Raw genomic sequence first — 24,791 nt, 5'->3', positions numbered from 1 at the left:
GATGTCACACAGACTATTGAGGAGTAGGGTATAAAACAAGTGGTCACAGAGATAACTTGAGTTTCTTCTGAGCTCCTGAAAATACAGAGTCTCTTCATCCTTTCATATCTTGATATTATTTTGGCCATGACACGTCTTAAGAGAAAAGGTAAGTGACCTCTTTCTAACATGCCCTTAAGTGTTACCAGTAAGGTAACTACGTCCCCCAGGAGGGAACATAGCTCATATTACTGATTATTATTACTGAGATGTAATCGAAAATGCTATCCACTTAGCCTTTATTTTTTAGTATAACAAATAAATTCAATTCAGTTTTCAAAAGTGTTATATTTCCTAATGCCACTTTAGTATAAATAACAAAATTTGCAAGACAGATTTTTTTTCCTTGTGACATAGCAAATAGATAACAAATAGGAAATGAGCTAAAACTGCACCATAGTTCCCCAGCTTCACTGCTCACTTAATGCAAGATAAGTGAATCTATTATTATATATTTGTTAACTTATAGGTTATCCTTATTACTGCAAAGGCCAGTCATTCTGCAGCCAGCTTTTTGACTAATCCATAACAAATATCTCATTCTATAGATTTGAAACTACATAGGCATTCTAGTAATTACATTATTATAGTTATGATTTATTAACAATAGGTTTGGAATACCTCCAGTTTAAAATCTTAAATTAAAATGATGCTCAGTATATTAATAATCTACCTAATATTTGCCCACTTAATGCAACTTGAGAGATATTTTTTGGTTTGACAGTGTATATTGAAATCTATCTAGAAAAAAAAGTATTAACTAACTTAATTAAGGTGTCGCAGATAAATACAACAAAATAAAAGCAGTACCGGTACCAAAAAAAAAGATTTATTCATAATACACCCAGACCCAGGGAGACCGAGTTAACGATAAAAACAATCAAAAAAATAACGAGAAAAAACGAGAAAAACCATGAAAACCATGAATTTCACACCCTTGTGGTCCGGTACCAAACGACTCATGGACCGGTACCGGTCCATGGTTGGGAACCACTGATGTAACAGAACTAGAATGATTTTTGGAACTGTGTACATAAATATCTTATGCTTAGCCTGTCCCACTCTTGTCTCACTTCACAGATTTATCCATGTGACTGTACAGCTGTTGTCCAGCTTTGATTGCCGTGTAATCAGCAGTGGTGACACAGGGTAACCCTTCTTTAGGTGCAGGGATAGCTCAGTAGGTAGAGTGGTCGCCCCATGATTGGAAGTTCGGGGGTTCGAATCCACTGAACGGCTACCCTGCGGTACCTCTAAGCAAGGTACCGTCCCTGCACACTGCTCCCTGGTGTGCCTGCTGCCCACTGCTTCACTGAGTTAATGGGTCAAATGCTGAGAGAGTAATTTCCCCACGGGGATCATTAAATTACAACCTTACCAACAAGCTTTAAAACCACATGTTGTAAGGTTTCACTGAATTTACAAGTTATTTGAGTAATAATTGCAAAATACTTCTTGCAATGTCTCTGTCAGTTAACAGCTAACAATTTCCTTTAACATTTTTTTTATACAAATCGTTTAGAAGACCAACTGTTCCTTTCCTAAAATTCATGCTATCACTTGCATTTCTAGTTTATTACTTGGTAATTTTTTTCCACATATTTGATTTTCATCTGAAAAAGATGGTGTACTTAACTCAAGAATGGATTTTTTAAATGAAAGTTCTCTAATGGCTACGTTAAATTCAACAGGTTTTTCAAGATTGGTCTTATTGGGGGCGATTGTGGCTCAAGAGTTAGCAGTTCGTCTTGTAAATGGAAGGTTACAAGACGAACTGTCGTTGTGTCCTTGGGCAAGACACGTTGTGTCCTTGGGCAAGACACTTCCCCCGGTGCCTACTGGTGGTGGTCAGAGGGCCCGGTGGCGCCAGTGTCCGGCAGCCTCGCCTCTGTCAGTGCGCCCCAGGGCGGCTGTGGCTACAATGTAGCTTGCCATCACCAGTGTGTGAATGTGTGTGTGAATGGGTGGATGACTGAATGTGTAAAGCGCTTTGGAGTCCTTAGGGACTAGTAAAGCGCTATACAAATGCAGGCCATTTATGATTAATGTAACTGACCATACATAATTTTTAAGTCAAAAGAGACTTGCAGCTGCTTTGTAATATCAACAATTCTGTGTATTTCTCTTTTTGTATTCTTATATCTCAAAGATGGAAATATCTGTTAAGGAGCAGCTACTGCACATTCTGGAGAATCTGGGAGAGGTGGAGCTAAAGCATTTCCACTGGTACCTTCAGAATGCAACAAAAGGTGATTTTCCATCCATCAAAAAGTGCCATCTGGAGAACGCAGACAGACTGAAAACTGTAGATTTAATGGTGCAGACATATACTACTGACCATGTCATTGAAGTAGCAAGGACAACTTTAAAGAAAATGAATAAAGGTAAGTTTAAAAAGAGATGTGAAAACTCCTTAGTTCACACTGTTAGTGTGACTTTGTATCTTTCCTCTGCAAATTATGTTTGAGGAAAAATAACCTGTTTATATTGTCTTAAAGTATAGATTTCCTCTCAATGTATACTATCCTCCAACAGGAAATTCCTCAGCCCAGGCATATTTATCACTTTCATCACAAGGTAAGCATTCAGTGGTTTGTGTAAGGGATCAGTGGTAAGCGAGGGGACGTTGTAGCCTCAGTGTGCATTAATTTAGAAGGTCAACATCAGCTATAGTTAAGCTGCGCCTACAACTCCAAAACATCATCAAAGGTTAGATACATCTTCTCGTTCAATGTTTGTCATTATTTTTTTTTACTATTTTCTACATTGTACATACATACTGAAGACATCAAATACATGAAACAAGATATCTGGAATTATATAGAAAAGAAAAAATTGATAAAGAATTCTATGTCTTATGTTTTAGATTTCTCAAAGTAGCCACCCCTTGCTTTGTTGACAGCGCTACAAACTCTTGGCCTCAGCTTTATGATGTAGTCAGTATTTCTTGCCTTCTTAATGGGGTTGGGACTGTCAATTGTGGTGTTGCAGAGGTCAGGTTGGTACACAGCTGACAGCCTTTTTTGACAACTGTTAGAATTCATACTTTGGCAAGAACCAATCAGCTAAGTGAAGAGAAATGACAGTCCACCATTACATTAAGAAGTGAAGGTCAGTCAGTTCAGAGAATTGATATAACATTGAATGTGTCCTGAGTACAGTTGCAAAAACTGTCAAGGGCTATGACAAGACTGGCTCAAATGAGGACCGCTCCAGGAAAGGGAGACCAAGAGTCACCTGTGCTGCTGAGGATAAATTCATCTGAGTCACCAGCCTCAGAAATAGATCCCACACAGAGTTTCAGTAGCAGACACAACTCTAAATCTGTGCTTTTGATCTGATGGGTCCAAGTGTGAGATCGTTGGTTGAAGGTCAGGACTTCAACTAGGCCACTTCAAAGTCTTCATTTTGTTTTTCTTAAGCCATTCAGAGGTAGACTTGGTGGTATGTTTTGGACCATTGTCCTGCTGCAGAACCCAAGTGTGCATCAACTTGAGGTCAAGAACAGATGAAAATAATTCATGGTTCCATTTATGACAGCAAACCTTCCAGTTCCTGAGCCAGCAAAACTGCTCCAGAGAGTCACACTATCACCACCATATTTTACTGTTGGTATGATGTTCCTTTTCTGAAATTCTGTGTTACTTTTATACCAGATTTTGATGACATTCCTTCCAAAAATTAAACTTTTGTCTTGTCAGTCCCCCAGAGTATTTACCCAAAAGTCTTCTGGCAAAAATGAGAAAAAACAAAGTTTTTTCATCTTGCCATGCAGGCCATTTTTTAACATTAAGAGAGGCTTGCATTCTTTGGATATTGTGTGACCTGTTGGATGAGTTATTGCTGCGCTCTTTGGGTTATTTTGGTCAGCCGGCCATTTGTGGATAATAGCTGTCACTGTCATTTGCTGGAGTCCTACAGCTGTAGAAATGATTTTACAACCATTTCTAGAATGAGAGATCTTAAGTACTTTGTTTCTCATTTGTTTCTGAATTTCCTTGGATGATGGCATGATGTCTGGTGGTTTATATGCTAAAAAATTACCACAACATGATAATTAAACATAGACAAACTACAGTTGTGGTCAAAACTTTACGTGCGCTGATCATTGGTAATGGATAGCATGGAAATGTTGAGCTTTCAAATTAGTTATTTGAGGTGTTCTTTTTCAGGGTGGAATAATTGCATACTATACAATTTAATTAATTTATAAAACAAGAATTGAGTGGACAAGTTTGAATTTAATTTGGATTGCCTCTGATCCACACAAGCTGAAAGTATACATACAGGATCAAAATATCCAATAATTCCCACTGATATTTGGTTAAATATCCATAAGCATGTTGTAGCTTAACCAGACACTTGTGGTTGGTATCAACACGCTTTTGGCTAGGTAAAGTTTAAATAAATTATTTGGTTTCCTGGTACTGGCCTGACCATAACAGATTTTCAATTGTGTTAAGGCCAGGGTTTTGGAAAGATATTCCCCTGCAACACAAGTTGATCAGTTTCATGGTTTTCTGAGGAGAGGAGGAAACTCCTTATGTCATTTTTGTGGGATATTTGTTATAACCAAATGATATTGCTTACAAAAGTGTTAAGCCCCTTACCAAAACAAACAAACAAACAAACAAACAGGAAAAAAAAGGAAAAAGTGATTCACTGAATTTTGTTATGAAACTAGTGAGGCAAAAATTAGGCTGAGGATACAAACTATTTCTAAATCTCAGAATGTTTCAGCTACTCATCTGCAAATAACTGGCCAGTAATAATTCAGAAACAAGATGAAACCAGGAGCACTCACAGTCAGCAATCCAACTGACAATGTGTCCAGAAACTTATAGTCTCATAGTCTGGGGGGTTTTGTGTTGTTTTGAGTTGTTGAATTATTTATGTAAAGTGCTCCATAACAGACAGTGTTGTTATCTGCTGTTTATTCATTTAGAAGTTCTTCAAAAATGTCAGCCCAAACTGAAGGCTAGGCTGAAGGAGAAATTCCAGTCTGTATTTGAGGGGATCGCTAAAGCAGGAAACCCAACCCTTCTGAGTCAGATCTACACAGAGCTCTACATCACAGAGGGAGGGACTGCAGAAGTCAATGATGAACATGAGGTCAGACAGATTGAAACGGCATCCAGGAAACCAGACAGACCAGAAACAACAATCAGACAAGAAGACATATTTAAAGCATCACCTGGAAGAGATAAACCAATCAGAACAGTGCTGACAATGGGAGTGTCTGGCATTGGAAAAACTGTTTTAACACAGAAATTCACTCTAGACTGGGCTGAAGACAAAGTCAACCAAGATATCCACTTTATGTTTCCTTTCACATTCAGAGAGCTGAATTTGCTGAAAAAGAAAAAGTTCAGCTTGGTGGAACTTGTTCATCACTTCTTTACTGAAACCAAAGAAGCAGGAATCTTTGATGACTTCCAGGTTGTGTTCATCTTTGATGGGCTGGATGAGTGTCGACTTCCTCTGAACTTTCAAAAAACTGAGACTGTGACTGATGTCACACAGTCCACCTCAGTGGATGTGCTGCTGACAAACCTCATCAGAGGGATCCTGCTTCCCTCTGCTCACGTCTGGATAACCACAAGACCTGCAGCAGCCTATCAGATCCCTTCTAAGTGTGTTGAAAGGGTGACAGAGATCCGAGGGTTCACTGACACACAGAAGGAGGAGTACTTCAGGAAGAGATTCACTGATGAGGAGCAGACCAGCAGGATCATTTCCCACATCAAGACATCACGAAGTCTCTACATCATGTGCCACATCCCAGTGTTCTGCTGGATCACTGCTACAGTTCTGGAGGACATGCTGAAAACCAGGGAGGGAGGACAGATTCCTGTGACCCTGACTGAGATGTACATCCACTTCCTGGTGGTCCAAGCAAAAGTGAAGAATGTCAAATATGATGGAGGAGCTGAGATGGATCCACACTGGAGTCCAGAGAGCAGGACGATGGTTGAGTTACTGGGAAAACTGGCTTTTGAGCAGCTACAGAAAAGTGACCTGATCTTCTATGAGTCAGACCTGGCAGAATGTGACACTGATATCAGAGCAGCCTCAGTGTGCTCAGGAGTGTTCACACAGATCTTTAAAGAGGAAAGAGGACTGTACCAGGACAAGGTGTTCTGCTTTGTCCATCTGAGCATTCAGGAGTTTCTGGCTGCTCTTCATGTCCATCTAACCTTTATCAGCTCTTGTGTCAACCTGCTGGAAGAACAAAAAGCAACCTCAAAATGGTCTAGATTGTCACTAGGGAAAAAGAATTTAAAATATCTCCACCAGAGTGCTGTGAACAAGGCCTTACAGAGTCCAAATGGACACCTGGACTTGTTCCTCCGTTTCCTCTTGGGTCTTTCACTGCAGACTAATCAGCGTCTGCTACAAGGCCTGTGGACACAGAAACGAAGTAGCTCACAGACCAATCAGGAAACAGTACAGTATATCAAGAAGAAAATTAGAAAGGATCTGTCTGCTGAGAAAAGCATCAATCTGTTCCACTGTCTGAATGAACTGAATGATTGTTCTCTAGTGGAGGAGATCCAACAGTCCCTGAGTTCAGGAAGTCTCTCTACAGATAAACTTTCTCCTGCTCAGTGGTCAGCTCTGGTCTTCATCTTACTGTCATCAGAAGAAGATGTGGATGTGTTTGACCTAAAGAAATATTCTGCTTCAGAAGAGGCTCTTCTGAGACTGCTGCCAGTGGTCAAAACCTCCAAAAAAGCTTTGTAAGTAAATATGTAATCAGCCCTCTGAAATAGATGGTAGAATTGTTCATCTTTCACTACTTTTGAATTTCTCCTTTAAAAACTGTTTACGTTGACTTATTTGGTATTCTTATTTTCGGCACAACCTCACATATCTTTTGTTGACTTACTGTATTAACACACAAAAAACCCCATAAAATGGCAGTAGAAGAAAATTTTCCTGTCCAGCAGAAGACAGAGGGGGAATGCACACAAGAGGTATATCACTCGTCGTGTTTCCAGCTGGAGACAGCATTTGCATTTAAATCTGCCTTTTGCGGCTTTTGGCAGGAACTGTGACATTCAGTAGTCCCCTCATTGTTTTGTCAAACAAAACAAAGGAAAGAACATGACTATAACACTTACCAACTACTCTACAAACTAACTATGCACTCAAAAATATGCTAAACGTGATCTCTCACATCCCAAAACTCACTGTTGTCACTCCCACAACTTTCCTCTCTTCCTAAGTAACCAAATACCCTGGGTTGCCATATAAGGTTTTGTTTGGTTTATGTGATTTGTTTTTACACCAACAGGAAAGTGGTTATCATGGGTTTTTTTGTTTGTTTGTTTTGTTTATTGCTTGCAAGAACTGTCAGCTAGTGTGTACTATGTTTTTACTTTTTTTTTTTTTTATTTCCAGACTGAGTGGCTGTAACCTCTCAGAGAGAAGCTGTGAAGCTCTGTCCTCAGTTTTCAGTTCAAAGTCCTCCAGTCTGAGAGAGTTGGATCTGAGTAACAATGACCTACAGGATTCAGGAGTAAAGCTTCTATCTGCTGGAGTGAATAGTCCAAACTGGAAACTGGAAACTCTCAGGTGACATTCTCGTTTTATGGTTTTTTGTTTGTTTATTTTTTGTGTCTGTGTTTTTTAATCAGTTGACAAAGATAACCAGTAAGTTTTTCCTGTGTTTAAATTTTTTCAGACTAAGTGGATGTAACATCTCAGAAAGAAGCTGTGAAGCTCTGTCCTCATTTCTCAGTTCACAGCTGTCTAGTCTGAGAGAGGTTGACCTGAGTAATAACAGCCTGCAAGATTCAGGAATGAAAATTCTGTGTGCTGAAAGTCAGTACTGGAAACTGGAAACTCTCAGGTCATATCAAGTGATAGTCTCTTATTCACCAGCTGACATAAATAATGAATTGAGTTAATTTCATCTATGTGTCATTTTAGCTTTGCATTTGTAGTATTTCAATCTAAATCATAGTGTGCTAACACATTTCTGTGTTGTTAACACAAATCAATAAGAATGCCAGTGTAAAATATTGTCAAATCTGTTAAATCTTACTACAACATGAATACACTTGAACACCAATATTACTTTTTTTCATCCTGTTTTCATCTTCATAATTTTTCAGACTAAGGGTCTGTAACATATCAGAAGGAAGCTGTGAAGTTCTGTCCTCAATTCTCAGCTCGCAGTCTTCTAATCTGAGAGAGTTGGACTTGAGTTATAACAGCCTGCACGATTCAGGAATGAGGGTGCTGTCTGTTGGAATGATTTCTCCACATTGTAAAGTGGTAACTCTCAGGTCAGAAAGACAATATTTTGATGTTTAATAATAATAATAATAATGGATTGCATTTATATAGCGCTTTTCAAGGCACCCAAAGCGCTTTACAATACCACTATTCATTCACTCTCACATTCATACACTGGTGGAGGCAAGCTACAGTTGTAGCCACAGCTGCCCTGGGGCAGACTGACAGAAGCGAGGCTGCCATATCACGCCATCGGCCCCTCTGGCCAACACCAGTAGGCAAGTAGGGTAAAGTGTCTTGCCCAGGGACACAACGACCAGGACAGAGAGCCCAGGGATCAAACCGGCGACCTTCCGGTTACAGATGCGATTCCAGTTTATAAATTTACAGAAATAATCAATAATCTGCTGCAAAATTAATAAAGTTTTGACTTTCTGTTCATATTTTCCTTATTATGATTTTTTCCACAGACTAAGCGGCTGTAACCTTTCAGAGAGAAGCTGTGAAACTGTGACCTCAATTCTCAGCTCAGTACATTCTAGTCTGAGAGAGTTGGACTTGAGTAACAACAACCTGCAGGATTCAGGTGTAAAGCTTCTCTCTATTGGAATGAAATGCCCACAGTGTAAAGTGGAAACTTTCAGGTCAGATCAATCAACATTCTCATTTTCTTAACTGATAAATGTAATCAATAAGAACTGAAAAAAAATTAAGTCAATGTCATTTTCATGTTTTTGCATCTTTGTAGTTTCAGTATTTCACCTTAAGTCACAATAGACTGCTACATTTCTGACTTCTTTAACTTCTTGAACAGCATGTAAATACTGCCTAATGTTGTCTTTTATAAATGCACCATGTATCTTTTTTTTAGTCTGAGTGGCTGTAACCTCTCACTGAGGTGCTGTGAAGCTCTGTCTGAAGTTCTCAGCTCACAGTCCTCTAGTCTGACAGAGCTGGACCTGAGTAATAACAACCTGCGGGACTCCGGAGTAACGCTTATGTGTGCTGAAGTGGAGAGTCCACACTGGAAACTGGAAACTATGAGGTCATAATAAGTAATAAGTAGCATTAGCATAGGTAACATGGAGAGTATATAACTCTGTGACAATATCTCCATGTGTTGTTTTATCTTTTCGTTATAGTCTAAATGATAGTGAACTGCCTTGCTTCTACATAAATTGCATAAATACTGCTAATTTGCTGATCATTTCACTGCACCATGTATGCCTTTTTAAAGCAGTGTGCTTTTGTACATTTTTTTCTAGACTGAGCATCTGCAACCTGTCAGAGAAAAGCTGTGAAGCTCTGTCTTCACTTCTCAGCTCAGAGGCCCCTCGCCTGAGAGAGCTTGACTTGAGTAACAATAACCTGCAGGATTCAGGAGTAAAGCTATTGTCTGTTGGACTGCAGAGTCCACATTGTACACTGGAAATTATTAGGCTAGTATTTAGAATTTTCTAACTCTATCTTCAGGTTTTTCCTGACACTAGAAAACAGAATAAACAGAAACAACAGAATTTCCAAAGAGATTTTAGATTAGCCAGAAGTACAACCTCTGCTGGGCCTTCTTCTGGAAAGAGTCTATAGATGAATGGCATTCTTTCAGGAAAAAAACAAACAAATGTAGCAAGTACATAAGCTAGAATAATTTAAGTTGGTTATGAGTAGTTGGGCTAATTCAGAAGATATCAGATTCGGCTCTAGGAGGTGAGTGAAGTACAATAAACATACAACCACAGATATTGTGATTACAGTTATTATTTATAGTGAAAATAAAGTGCAATTACCAAATACCAATATTTACAAATTCTGCAGACAGGAAAAAAATAAAACATAATTCAAGCTTGTAAAATATCAGCTGCACAGTGGTGCAGCAACCTCCTCCAACCCCCGGCAGACAATGTCCATAAAGTTGCTATTTCATGATTGATATAAGTCCAACGCGTATGACAGTCTGTAACAGGTTGAAATTGGAAGTGTGATGATCAGAACTGAGATTCCAAGACTGAGATCTCGAAAGTGAGATTTGGGGGACTGAAAACCAGGGGGGGAGAGTGTAGGCCGCAGCAGCCTCCTACCAGACCGCAGGAAGTTGTAGCTGGGGTTCTAGCTTTAGTTCCAGTGTACACAATAAAGTTCATGAGAAAATACAACAAATACATATCCAACCATTGTAATGAATTAAAATAAATGACAATCTCAAATAACAAACTACAGCCACGTAAAGTGAGAGTAGTAGTAATGTAGTAGGCCTCAGCCTCAGCTATCCCATCAGCTAATAGCACTGGCATACTGATACAGGTTACAAATACAAACAAACATTCAGGCTCAACTCACCATTCACTACGTGCGATGTCACATACGAGCCCCCACGCATCTACCCGCGGCGGTATCAAAGTACTGTTGAACGCAATCCACAATTAATTCAAAGACAAACCAAGATAGTAAACAGAGAAGAGCGCTCGCCCCACGTACCTGTTGCTTCCATCCGCTAACGCCTCTCCCCCGCGTCTTTTCGAGGCGACAACCCGGAAGGCATATATTGGTGCCCCGCGAATGTGATTGGTCACAACAGGCACGTGCAGACTCGCGGCGTGGCGTACGTCATGACGCGTCGCGATGCCTTCACGGACGCACTCCGGTTGGAATTTAAGATTCCGATTTAGTTATAGATGCAGTTCTTTTTTATTTTTATGTGGGTTACATCCTCCCCGCCTTAACCATGCACGTCCCGTCGCATGTTAAACGCTAAACAACGTGAACAGACGAAGGACGGCTAGCATTATGGCCCAATGCATCGGAAAGACTATGCAACATCGTTTGGACAACGGAAATCAGAGGATTACCATGAGTGAAATAGTGAAGTCGATCAGGTGGTGCTCTTTGTCGTTGTGAACGTCTTAGCCCGTCACCTATGTCAGTGTCCTGCTCAATAACACTAGACTCTTCAGGAGAATCTTCAATGGCAACGACAGGAATGTTGACCAGTATGTCTCCATTTCCAGGTAAGTTTTCAGGTAAGCTATTTCTGTTTTCAGGGTGACTTTCAACAAGTTCAAGTAGGATGTCTTCCACATCAGAGTCAGATTGCCCACCACCAGACTCCACTGCTGGAGGAAGAACACTAGACACAGAGGCTGGTTCTCCTTGCACTTCCACTTCAACTGAAGGATCCAAAATCAGTGGTCCTAGGCTCCCACCGTCAGATGAATCTGGAAATTGATTCTGTTTTTCCACAGTGAAGTGCAACGTTGGAGGATTAACATACAATGAAACCAAGCTTCCTGTGTCCTCATCCTCAACCAGAGGTTCTGTGAGGGAATTTAAATCCGGGTTCTGCTGCCGAGTTCTTGGTCTATGAGGAAGTGATTGCTCTGGTAATTCCAAGTTAACCTCACTGTCCGTGAGGAAGCCGCATGGAAGGAGGAGGTCGCGGTGAAGGGTCCGCATAGGTCCATCGCTGTTCTCAGGTTTTACCTTGTAGACCGGGAGGTCCCCAGCCCGATGGACAACCACATAAACTTCTTCCTCCCATTTATCTGAAAGTTTATGCTTCCCTCGAAGGCGGACATTCCTCACAAGCACACGATCACCTGGTTCCAATGCTGATGGTATCACACGATTGTCAAAGCGTTTCTTATTTCGGTCGGCAGCCTTTGTAGCATTACTGGAGGCAATACTGAAACTTTCCTCCAATCTCGATTTGAGTGACTTAATGTACTGTGAGTGACTCTTTTGCTTGGATTCCCGCAGTGGCAGATTGAACGCCAGGTCCACAGGTAGACGAGGTGTTCTACCGAACATGAGTTCATAAGGAGTAAACCCTGTAACCTCGTTCCTGGTACAATTATAGGCGTGAACCAGCGGTTTCACATGCTCTTTCCACCTTGTTTTTTGTTTTGTCTCCAAGGTCCCCAACATTGCCAGCAACGTCCTGTTGAATCGCTCCACTGGATTTCCCCTCGGATGGTAAGGGGTTGTACGGCTCTTCTGAATGCCTGCAAACTCACACAATTCTTTTATTAGTCTTGACTCAAAATCTTGCCCTTGGTCGGTATGGATTCGCTCAGGAATGCCATAATAAATGATATAATTCTCCCATAGACACTTCGCCACAGTTCTTGCCTTTTGATTGGGTGTTGGAATGGCAACAGTGAATTTAGTGAAATGGTCAGTCAGGACTAAGATATCACGAGTGCCACTAGTGTCAGGCTCAAGAGCAAGAAAATCCATACACAAGAGCTCAAGTGGTCGCGATGTTTTTATGCTGACAAGTGGAGCAGCTTTTTCTGGCAAGGCTTTTCGGCGCACACAGCGGCCACAAGTCTTGATCTTCTGCTCAACATCCTTTGCCATTTTGGGCCAGTAGAATCTTGTACGGACAAGGTCGAGTGTACGTTCAATCCCCATATGGCCCATGTCCTCATGGAGACTCTTCAGGACTGATGGTCGCAGCTCCTCTGGAAGGACAAGCTGGTATAAAAGGTCTTCATTGTCCTGTCTCCTCCTGTACAGAACTCCATCCACCAGCTCCAACCTGGACCACTCTCTGAGCAGGAACGGAAGTTCAGGGAGCTCAGCTCTGGCTGTTGGTGGAATCCTCTCTCCCGTCTCAAGCTGGTGAATAAGCTCTCGAATACAGGGATCTGAGTGTTGTTTCTCTTTGATGTTAAGAGCAGAAACGACAGGCAACTGGTGAAGGTCCTCGGAACAGTAACTGTCAGAGATGGTATCCACTTGAACTGACAAAGACTCGACAAGTGTGAGGCCAACCTCACCGCAGTCACCCGGCCGTGTGGCTCTGACCAGATGACTTTGGCAGATTGCCTTCACAATCTCTTCTGGGAGGACATCAGAATCAGCTGTGTGTTGAGAAATGAACTGACGGATGAGTTCATGGTCATTAGAAACTTCATCATTGGAGCAGGAGTAAGGTCGTCGCGAGAGCGCATCAGCGTCACAATTCTGTTTGCCAGCTCTGTACAGAAGTTTAAAGGAGTACGTTGACAATGCAGCCAACCAACGGTGTCCAGTAGCGTCCAGTTTAGCTGTTGTCAAAACGTAGGTCAATGGATTACTGTCCGTCACCACTGTAAAATCTGCCCCGTACAGGTAATCTTGGAATTTCTCGGTCACACTCCATTTAAGGGCGAGGAATTCCAACTTATGGGCTGCATAACGGCTCTCACTCTGTGACAATCCGCGACTAGCATAGGCTATGACCCGGAGTTTCTCCTCTTGCTCCTGATACAACACAGCTCCAAGTCCGGTCACATTCGCATCGGTGTGCAGAATGTATGGGCGAGACGGGTCTGCAAACCCAAGGACCGGGGCAGTTGTAAGCTTCTCAATCAGAGTCTCAAATGCAACTTGACAGTTGGTATTCCACCTCTCACCGAAGGGTTGATTTGGCCTGTAGGTGGATGTCTTGCGAGCTTTCAGGGTCTTTGATCTTTGAACCGGAGAATATCCACGAGTCAGGTCATTGAGTGGTTTGGCAATGACGGAATAGTCTTTTATAAACCGGCGGTAATAGCCAGCGAAGCCCAGAAAAGATCTCAATTGTTTCAGAGTTTGTGGAACCGGCCATGTCTTGATGGTCTCTATCTTCTCTGGATCTGTTTGAACTCCTTCCTCAGAGACAATATGACTCAAGTATTTAACAGATTTTTGGAAGAATCGACATTTCTCCGGTGCCAGTTTCAGCCCATATTCCTTCAACCGGTTCAGGACTCTCAGCAGCCTTCGTTCGTGTTCCTCAAGAGTGTCCGAATAGATGATTAAGTCATCCAGGAAAACGAGCACTTCCTTTAGGTGAAGGTCCCCCATGCATCGCTCCATCAAGCGCTGAAAGGTGCTTGGGGCGTTGGTAACACCTTGAGGCATTTGGTTAAACTCCCAGAACCCAAGAGGAGTCACAAAAGCAGTCTTTGCCTTGTCTTCCTCCTCCATCTGGATCTGGTAGTAACCGGACTTCAGGTCGAGTACTGAAAACCACTTAGAACCAGTGAGTGCTGAAAAGGATTCCTCCAAATTAGGTAAGAGGTATGCATCCTTGATGGTTTGAAGGTTTAGTTTCCGGTAGTCTATGCACAGCCGGACCTCACCGTTCTTCTTCCTGACCACCACAATAGGCGAAGCAAAAGGAGACGATGATTCCCTTATAATGCCGGCTTCCAGAAGCTCACGCAGGTGACTGCGGACAGCTTCAAAATCTTGTGGATGGATTGGCCAGGCACGTTGCTTGAACGGTGTATTGTCATGGAGTGGAATATGATGTTTGACAGCTGATGTACATCCAAAATCCAAGTCATGATGCGAAAAGACCTCCGAGATGTCATTCAGCTTGCCTATGACTCGCGTCCTCCATTCAGGTGACAGTGGGGAATCACCAAAATCAAAATTCAGGCTGGTGATAGTGTTCCTGACTGGAAGATGGGTCACGCGATGTTCAGACAAGATGCAGTGGTAGGTTTCCAAATCCGCAATGACACTGTGAGGTGGAATGAAGGTATCTTGCTCCGACTCATTCGTAATAACCACGGGAACCTTGTATGGAGAAAGAACAGGGAAGTTGATGAGACAACTGCTGACGCACAAACCCCCAGGTAAGGTGGAAGCAGGATGCTGTAGGAGAACACTCTGGCTAAACAATGGGGTGGAAACTTTGGCAGAGCCCTGGATGACAATAGTGCGGCCGGCCGGAACACGCACTGGAGCTTTGCTTAGTAGCCTCACATTCCCAATGCTGCCATTCTCCTTCTGCTTGTGTGACAGCTGTAGTGTTTTCAACACCGCTCTGTACCCATGAGTGCTAGGCTGATAGCTCGGATGCTGGTTAAGATGCTGTTCATACAGGGGTTCCAGGGTGTTCATCCCAATTAGCACAGTGGCGGGGACGTCAGGGTGTACGTCCGGAACAACTAGAGCCAATGTTGTTACTTCATATTCTTCACCAACAAAATCTCTGGGGAACTTGACGGAAATCTCAATGTATCCAAGATATGGAATGGTTTGACCCGCAGCACCTTCCACCTGGAGAAGATCATGGAGTGGTTGAATTTGTTGTTCATGAAGATGATTGTTGTAAAAGGATACAGGTATTGTAGTAACCTGTGATCCTGTATCAAGCAGGCATTTCTGTGGATGGCCTGCTAGGATCACCTCTGTTGTGCATCTTGACCCAACTAACCCATGAGGTAACACTGTTGTTGCCTTCGGACAAGTGTGTAGGTCTACACAGTGAACAATTTCCTCCTTGTTCCTTTCCTCCTTTGCGGGACAATGTGGGTCCTGCACAGTTCCTGTACGTCCCATTACGGGAACTGTATCTAGTTTAAATGTCCAGTTGATGAATTCCGCTTCTGCCATTTTGGTTTCCTTTCACTGAACTGTTTGCGTTTTGCATTGACCAATGCAGAATTGGGTCTGTTCTCACACTGTGGTCTAATGTGTCCATCTTCCCCACACCTGAAACAGAAACCAGGCTTGGGGTTAGGTGATATAGTCCCCTGTGTATCCGTTCTTTGCTTCTGGTGCTGCTTTGGAACAGGAGTACAGGACTGGTGAGACTGGGAGGCAGTTAAGGCGGCAAGTTGCTTTTGTATCTCCGCCATCTGCTGGGTGAGAGTGGACAACGCAGCACAGACCCCCTTTTCTTCTTCTACTGCGAACTGAGCTTGAGCTGCAACTCTGTGTCTTGGTGTTCCCAGATGTTGCTTCATCCTCAGAGTTTTGCTAGCTTCTCTGTCTTCTTCAGTTCTTAATAGGAGTAACAGTTCTGCAAAAGAAGGTGGGTTGGATTTTCTCTGTTTCAGCTGGAGCTCAGAGATAAGGTTACTATCCCAACATCCCCTACAGAATTGGCTGAGCAGGTGCCTGTTCACTTCACCCTGCTTGACTCCTCCCCGCTTGACAGCTAAACTCAGGGCCACCTGAAGTCGCTGTAGGTAGCCGGATGGTTTCTCACCCGAGTCTTGCAGTGTGTCCATGAACTTCGCATAAAGTTCTTCCCCGTCCTGTACAATTCCATAAGCAGAATCAAGATGTTGAATATAAGTCTCTGCTGGTAGGTCGGGGTTAAGGTGCTTGATTATGTCCGCTGCAGGTGGTAAAAGACTATCAAGGATGTGTCTGGATTTTCGCAGTTCTGAAATGGCTGGATCCTTTAAGATGAGATCCACTCCAGAGCGCCATGTATCATAGTCCACCTCATGCTGTGGGTGTGGCAGTCTCCCAGAAAACATGCGCAGCCTATGGGATGAACGTATGTTTACCTCTTCGCTCTTTACTATATGCTCCACAACATACCTCTGTACTTCAGGTGGATTTAACTCAGCTGCAGACATACTGATAGAATGTCCTTCTGTTGTTGTAGGATGTAGGGCAGCTGAAGAAGTGACAGGAATAGCCATGTTGTGGGTTTGTTGATCCGGAGTGGCAGCCGTTTTGTGTTCAGATGCGGCAGTGCATTCCTGCTTGAGCCCTTCTGGTCTTCCTGGGTGCAATTCTGAAACAGCTCCATTTATTTGGGTCATTAGCTCTTGAAGAACTTCAGCAAAATCCTGACCAGACAATTTTGCTACTTGTTTTAAGTCAGCTAAATAAGTCTTAGTCTTTGTGCACCCGACAGTAGCCGCATAGATTTTAGACAAGCTTTTTATATGATATTCATTATTTAAGGGCTTAAATGTATATGGCAGAATCGGACCCAATAAATCAAAAGCAGACCCCATTTTAAACTCAACAACGAGCATATTATTAAACTCAGAACCGGGTGAGTTTATTGGCACGGAGCGTTCAATAGCACCATACTGGAGAAGAAAATCTTCAACCTCCTCAACCTCACATGCGGGGACGCCACTGACCAATACCGCGTTTGGTATTTTAACACCTAATGACTCCAACAAGTCCATGTTCATAGTAATATGGTGAGATAGTGAGACTGAATGTACACAACAATATTATACTTGACACAACCTCCTGGCTGGCTCGCCACTAATTTGTCTTATGTAGCAAGTACATAAGCTAGAATAATTTAAGTTGGTTATGAGTAGTTGGGCTAATTCAGAAGATTTCAGATTCGGCTCTAGGAGGTGAGTGAAGTACAATAAACATACAACCACAGATATTGTGATTACAGTTATTATTTATAGTGAAAATAAAGTGCAATTACCAAATACCAATATTTACAAAATCTGCAGACAGGAAAAAGATAAAACATAATTCAAGCTTGTAAAATATCAGCTGCACAGTGGTGCAGCAACCCCCTCCAACCCCCGGCAGACAATGTCCATAAAGTTGCTATTTCATGATTGATATAAGTCCAACGCGTATGACAGTCTGTAACAGGTTGAAATTGGAAGTGTGATGATCAGAACTGGGATTCCAAGACTGAGATCTCGAAAGTGAGATTTGGGGGACTGAAAACCAGGGGGGGAGAGTGTAGGCCGCAGCAGCCTCCTACCAGACCGCAGGAAGTTGTAGCTGGGGTTCTGGCTCGTTGGGCCTAGCTCGCCATCCAAAGTAGTGGTGTCGCTGTGGTCTCTCCAGGGCACCACTAGCCTGCACTATAATCACAAGACCACTATTAGCAAAATTCATCTAAATTTCCCAAGCTAGCTTTAGTTCCAGTGTACACAATAAAGTTCATGAGAAAATACAACAAATACATATCCAACCATTGTAATGAATTAAAATAAATGACAATCTCAAATAACAAACTACAGCCACGTAAAGTGAGAGTAGTAGTAATGTAGTAGGCCTCAGCCTCAGCTATCCCATCAGCTAATAGCACTGGCATACTGATACAGGTTACAAATACAAACAAACATTCAGGCTCAACTCACCATTCACTACGTGCGATGTCACATACGAGCCCCCACGCATCTACCCGCGGCGGTATCAAAGTACTGTTGAACGCAATCCACAATTAATTCAAAGACAAACCAAGATAGTAAACAGAGAAGAGCGCTCGCCCCACGTACCTGTTGCTTCCATCCGCTAACGCCTCTCCCCCGCGTCTTTTCGAGGCGACAACCCGGAAGGCATATATTGGTGCCCCGCGAATGTGATTGGTCACAACAGGCACGTGCAGACTCGCGGCGTGGCGTACGTCATGACGCGTCGCGATGCCTTCACGGACGCACTCCGGTTGGAATTTAAGATTCCGATTTAGTTATAGATGCAGTTCTTTTTTATTTTTATGTGGGTTACACAAACAAAAGAAAACTACTAAATATATATATGTGTGTGTGTTTGTGTTTGTGTGTGTGTGTTTGTCTGCAGTCTGTCAGGTTGTTTGATCACAGGGGAAGGCGGTATTTCTCTGGTTTCAGCTCTCAGCTCCAACTCCTCCACTCTGAGAGAAGTGGATGTGAGCCACAATCATCCAGGTGACTTGGGAATTCTTTCAGACGGACAAAAAGATCTGGACACTCTCAGGTATGGTGAGAATATCTGATAAAGAAGGAAGTGCTTAAAACTTTTTTTAGACAGACCTCTGTATGTATCTCCCTCTGACCCTAACTAATATTAGATTAATCTCTCTATAGAAGAGGACCTTTAATATATTATTCTAGATTAGCACAAAGTCTTGAGGCATGTGAAATGATTTAAGAAGAAAAAGATCATTCTTCGTATCATAAAATCTGACTTGCTATAGCTAATGGATGATTATGCAAATTTAGTGTCATCGTCCGGGTGAGTGCTGGGTTTTCCTGCGTGCCAGTAAATCCATCACTGGGCATAGCTGGCAGGCTCTTAAGACCAGCGTTCTCAAACATTCTTTGCCGGAATGTCAGCTAACCCACCTTCTCAGAGGATTGGATCTTGTTGTCAGCAAACTCTCTTCTTCCCGTCGCTGGCTTGTTTTCTATTCTCGGCGCTACTCACCTGCCTGCCTCCCTGCCCAGTGGCAGGGAGGCACAGTGAGAGTAGGCAAACTGGTTTAGCCTCACCCGGACCTCTATACCCCTCCAAGCCTCACCTTCTACCCAGACAATGACTCAGAGAGAAACGCTGTAATCCTGTACCTTGTGTGCCTGCTCCGGAAAATACCAAGTATTGTGCCCAGGCTGTTTTTTTCCCAGCCAGCTAAAGAGACTATTGCCTTTGGACTTTGCTGCTGCACACGCGGTGTGATTCTTGTTTTCTTGTTTCGACAATTATTGTGGAGATTGTTCTAGGCAAGCCTCGTGTTTCATAGCTTTGTTTAAATTCACAGCATCCCTAGTAATAGTTTGTCTTCTAGTTCTTGCCAGTCACAGTGTGTATTTCGTTATAGATTCTTAGTACCTTAACATGAAGCTTTGCGTTAGTTTAGTAGGTAGTTTATATTCAGAGGTCACGTGTTTTCCCTCTCGCCCTTAGTTCACGTGTAGTGTTTTGTTTCATTCACCTCTTTCATTGCGTGCCACTTTTGAGTGCCAAATAAATTGTTCGTTTGCACTATACCTCCGAGCCTCCGTGTGGTGTCTGCATTTTGGTCCACTTACCTGTGCTTGGCTGCCCGGTCATGACATTTAGTTCATTTTTAAACTTCTTTAAAATTAACTAATTTATTATTAATAGTCTCCCTACAGCAGATTTTTAAAACAATTAACTGTTTAATCAAAACCATTTATGATGCATTCTGAACCCTACAAAGCATTTTTACAGCATACCTGCTAGCATGGCTGACCAAAAATACAAAGTGGCAGCTTTACATGTGGCATACCTGCTGCTTCTATACAGGTTGGGCCATTTATATGGATACACCATAATAAAATGGGAATGGCTGGTGATATTAAAATCCTGTTTGTGGCACATTAGTATATGTGAGGGGGCAAACTCCTCAAGATGGGTGGTGACCATGGTGGCCAATCAGAAGTCAGCCATCTTGGATACAACTTTTGTTTTTTCAATAGGAAGAGGGCCATGTGACACATCAAACGTATTGGTAATGTCACAAGAAAAACAATGGTGTGCTTGGTTCAACGTAACTTTATTCTTTCATGAGTTATTTACAAGTTTCTGACCACTTATAAAATGTGTTCAATGTGCTGCCCATTGTGTTGGATTGTCAATGCAACCCTCTTCTCCCACTCTTCAAACACTGATAGCAACACCGCATCTCGTATCTTCACACCATAGACAATTGCCTTCAGATGACCCCAAAGATAAAACTGGCCCACAACGACCAATCCACTTTCCAGGAAACTGTTCATCTAGGAATGCTCGGACCTGGCACCCATAATGTGGTGGTGCACCATCTTGCTGGAAAAACTCAGGGAATGTGCCACCTTCAGTGCATAAAGATCATCATCATGTAGCAATTTCAAATATCCAGTGGCCTTGAGGTTTCCATTGATGAAGAATGGACCCACTACCGTTGTACCCCATATACCACACCAAACCATCACTTTTGTTGTTCCAACAGTCTTGGAGGGATCCATCCAATGTGGGTTAGTGTCAGAGCAATAGCAGTGGTTTTGTTTGTTAACTTTACCATTCACATAAAAGTTTGCCTCATCACTGAACAAAATTTTCTGTGTGAACTGTTCCAAATTTTGTTTTGCCCATTCTGCAAATTCTGTGCGCCGATCTGGGTCATTCTCGTTGAGATGCTGCAGTAGCTGGAGTTTGTAAGGGTGCCATTTGTGAGTAGCTAATATCTGCCGAAGGGATGTTCGACTAATGCTGCTCTCCAGTGACATGCAGCGAGTGCTACGCTGTGGGCTCTTGCTGAATGAAGCTAGGACAGCCACTGATGTTTCTTCATTAGTGACAGTTTTCTTGCGTTCGCATTTTGGCAAATCCAACACTGAACCAGTTTCACAAAACTTAGCAAGCAGTTTGCTAACTGTAGCATGGGAGATGGGTGGTCTCGTAGGGTCTCTTGCATGCTGTCTTGTTCAAGTAGCCACCTTCTCACCAGGGGGTACTGGTTCCCCAACACCTGATGCAGACCTTGTTAATCCGGGCGATGTCCGAGCCGGTATGACTTCATATCTCTCATGTCTGCAGTAGGCTTGATTTAGCAATGGGGGGGGGGGTCTAGCCTAGGCATGCAGTCTTCCTACTATGCTATCCAGCTGATATATATATACAGGGAGTGCAGAATTATTAGGCAAATGAGTATTCTGTCCACATCATCCTCTTCATGCATGTTGTCTTACTCCAAGCTGTATAGGCTCGAAAGCCTACTACCAATTAAGCATATTAGGTGATGTGCATCTCTGTAATGAGAAGGGGTGTGGTCTAATGACATCAACACCCTATATCAGGTGTGCATAATTATTAGGCAACGTCCTTTCCTTTGGCAAAATGGGTCAAAAGAAGGACTTGACAGGCTCAGAAAAGTCAAAAATAATGAGATATCTTGCAGAGGGATGCAGCAGTCTCAAAATTGCAAAGCTTCTGAAGCGTGATCATTGAACAATCAAGCATTTCATTCAAAATAGTCAACAGGGTCGCAAGAAGCGTGTGGAAAAACCAAGGCGCAAAATAACTGCCCATGAACTGAGAAAAGTCAAGCGTGCAGCTGCCAAGATGCCACTTGCCACCAGTTTGGCCATATTTCAGAGCTGCAACATCACTGGAGTGCCCAAAAGCACAAGGTGTGCAATACTCAGAGACATGGCCAAGGTAAGAAAGGCTGAAAGACGACCACCACTGAACAAGACACACAAGCTGAAACGTCAAGACTGGGCCAAGAAATATCTCAAGACTGGTTTTTCTAAGGTTTTATGGACTGATGAAATGAGAGTGAGTCTTGATGGGCCAGATGGATGGGCCCGTGGCTGGATTGGTAAAGGGCAGAGAGCGTGGCTGGATTGGTAAAGGGCAGAGAGCTCAGATGCCAGCAAGGTGGAGGTGGAGTACTGGTTTGGGCTGGTATCATCAAAGATGAGCTTGTGGGGCCTTTTCGGGTTGAGGATGGAGTCAAGCTCAACTCCCAGTCCTACTGCCAGTTTCTGGAAGACACCTTCTTCAAGCAGTGGTACAGGAAGAAGTCTGCATCCTTCAAGAAAAACATGATTTTCATGCAGGACAATGCTCCATCACACGCGTCCAAGTACTCCACAGCGTGGCTGGCAAGAAAGGGTATAAAAGAAGAAAAACTAATGACATGGCCACCTTGTTCACCTGATCTGAACCCCATTGAGAACCTGTGGTCCATCATCAAATGTGAGATTTACAAGGAGGGAAAACAGTACACCTCTCTGAACAGTGTCTGGGAGGCTGTGGTTGCTGCTGCACGCAATGTTGATGGTGAACAGATCAAAACACTGACAGAATCCATGGATGGCAGGCTTTTGAGTGTCCTTGCAAAGAAAGGTGGCTATATTGGTCGCTGATTTGTTTTTGTTTTGTTTTTGAATGTCAGAAATGTATATTTGTGAATGTGGAGATGTTATATTGGTGTCACTGGTAAAAATAAATAATTGAAATGGGTATATATTTGTTTTTTGTTAAGTTGCCTAATAATTATGCACAGTAATAGTCACCTGCACACACAGATATCCCCCTAAAATAGCTAAAACTAAAAACAAACTAAAAACTACTTCCAAAAACATTCAGCTTTGATATTAATGAGTTTTTTGGGTTCATTGAGAACATGGTTGTTGTTCAATAATAAAATTATTCCTCAAAAATACAACTTGCCTAATAATTCTGCACTCCCTGTATATATATACATTATATAGAATCTTGTGTGACGACAATCCTACAATGGAACAGAAAAGGCAGAAAAGGCCAGGATCGGTACACTTTGACCCTATAGATTGAAGTGTATTGGTGAAAATGTTGGACTGTTCCTTTATCAGTGTCTAACAGTATGTGTATGAGAGCGATATAATGTCCATGTGTGCATGCTGATAGAGAGTGTTCTGGTCTGACCCCTCTGTTCCTTTCAGGGTGGAGCCTGCTGGAGTCCGTTGGTTGACACCAGGTCTGAAGAAGTGTAAGTGTGTTTTTAATGTGATTTATGAAAACAAAGCAGCACACATTCAACCATCTTCACATCACTCATTCACATCTGTGATGTCAGGTGTCATCATCAAAGTGTCAATCAATGAACAGATGATGGATCAATAACTGCAGCTGGATTGTGTTTGTTCTCTCCATCAGATTCCTGTCAACTCACAATCGACACGAACACCGTAAACAGAAAACTCCAACTGTCTGACAACAACAGGAAGGTGACACATGTCGAGGAGGTTCAGTCATATCCTGATCATCCAGACAGATTTGATGGTTGGCCTCAGCTGCTGTGCAAAGATGGTCTCACTGGTCGCTGTTACTGGGAAGTCGAGTGGAGAGGAAATGTTGAGATATCAGTGAGTTACAGAGCCATCAGGGGGAGAAGAGGTGGGATTGTCTCTGTTTTTGGATTTAATTATCAGTCATGGAGTCTGAGCTGCTCTGAGGATGGTTGTCAGTTTGTCAGGCACAACAAGATTAAAACACTCATCTCCTCCTCCTCTGTCTCTAACAGAGTAGCAGTATATGTGGACTGTCCTGTTGGCACTCTGTCCTTCTACAGAGTCTCCTCTGATACTCTGATCCACCTCCACACCTTCAACACCACATTCACTGAAACTCTTTATCCTGGGTTTACAGTCTTTCCTGGTTCCTCAGTGAGTCTATGCCAAGTTTAGTTAGAACAACACTGTTGAACAGATAGTTCAGTCTTTACATGTCTGTCTCTTCCGCTCAACATGTTTTCAGATTCATGCTGATTTATTCTTGTTGATCAACCAGATGATATTTTACATCATTAAAAATGGATGATACGTTTGTTCCAGAATCAATGTGTTGTTTTTCTGTCATTTCCCACATAAAGTTTCATAGTGAATATCAGTATGTTGTGTAGCTCAAGCTCAGCTCACTACGGCAAGCAAAAGAATTCGAAAGATACCAGCCTTTTAGGAAATCTGCTCCAACGAGACAGACTCTCACGCTGTCTATTAAATATCATGGGCTGTTCAAGTGTACCACACATATTAGTAGAGTAGCGCGTACTGTTGAATTGGTTATCATGCAGAGTTCAACTCTGTAATTCATGAGTTTGGTTACCTATTTAGTATACAATGAATTGATAACTTTTTTTTAAAATTGATTTTTATTAATTCTATAAATGTTATTATGAGCAATATTCTTAGCATGATGTTTTCCTCTTTAGGCACAAGGGATCCAGTCAAGCGTAAAAATATAGCTTAGCACATTTTCATTTGGCTATCTGTGCCATTAAACATCAACAAAGTTACATTTTTGGAAATCAGACTTTCAAGTTTAATTGTTAATAAATGCATAAAAAAGTATAATTGTCTGCAATATGTTGGATCACAGCTGGATATATATGTTGGAATGTAGTCAGTGTAAAAATATTAAAGACATTCAGCATCTATCACGCTTCTGTCATTGATGATGAACTCTTCATTGATGGTGATTTATCGCCCTCGGCTGGTCAGAAGTTGAACTGCATGATGTCAGTTTAATGAACACCGATGGCATAAGTGTTTTTA

The 24,791-nt window shown here is 42.4% G+C and overlaps 1 protein-coding gene across 3 annotated transcripts; it reads left to right on the top strand.

The window, feature by feature from the left end:
* On the top strand, positions 1-24,685 carry LOC120746456 (NACHT, LRR and PYD domains-containing protein 12-like). 3 transcript variants are annotated; one of them, XM_040051865.1, is made up of 13 exons: positions 1-148; positions 2,189-2,423; positions 2,575-2,616; positions 4,985-6,779; positions 7,444-7,617; positions 7,727-7,894; positions 8,160-8,333; positions 8,754-8,927; positions 9,155-9,328; positions 9,549-9,722; positions 18,571-18,726; positions 23,181-23,227; positions 23,395-24,685. In XM_040051865.1, the coding sequence occupies exons 2-13, from the start codon at positions 2,189-2,191 to the stop codon at positions 23,922-23,924; spliced, it is 3,843 nt and encodes a 1,280-aa protein (XP_039907799.1). In that variant the 5' UTR covers positions 1-148; the 3' UTR covers positions 23,925-24,685. The 3 variants fall into 3 exon arrangements, with proteins under 3 accessions (XP_039907799.1, XP_039907800.1, XP_039907801.1); XM_040051866.1 differs by lacking the exon at positions 7,727-7,894 and having other exon boundaries at positions 2-148; positions 23,395-24,684; XM_040051867.1 differs by lacking the exons at positions 7,444-7,617; positions 7,727-7,894; positions 8,160-8,333 and having other exon boundaries at positions 3-148; positions 23,395-24,684.
* The last annotated feature ends 106 nt before the right edge of the window (positions 24,686-24,791 follow it).

Source organism: Simochromis diagramma, unplaced genomic scaffold (assembly GCF_900408965.1).
Source record: "Simochromis diagramma unplaced genomic scaffold, fSimDia1.1 OVJJ01000386.1, whole genome shotgun sequence".
Lineage (NCBI taxonomy): Eukaryota > Metazoa > Chordata > Actinopteri > Cichliformes > Cichlidae > Simochromis > Simochromis diagramma.
Note: the sequence above shows the minus strand (reverse complement) of the source record. Positions and strands in the feature narration are given on the sequence as shown.

Coding starts and splice junctions, on each gene's coding strand:
- LOC120746456 (XM_040051865.1), top strand. CDS start 2,189: ATGGAAATATCTGTTAAGGAGCAGCTACTGCACATTCTGGAGAATCTG. Junction 2,424..2,574: donor TTTAAAGAAAATGAATAAAG/GTAAGTTTAAAA, acceptor ATCCTCCAACAG/GAAATTCCTCAGCCCAGGCA. Junction 6,780..7,443: donor AAAACCTCCAAAAAAGCTTT/GTAAGTAAATAT, acceptor TTTTATTTCCAG/ACTGAGTGGCTGTAACCTCT.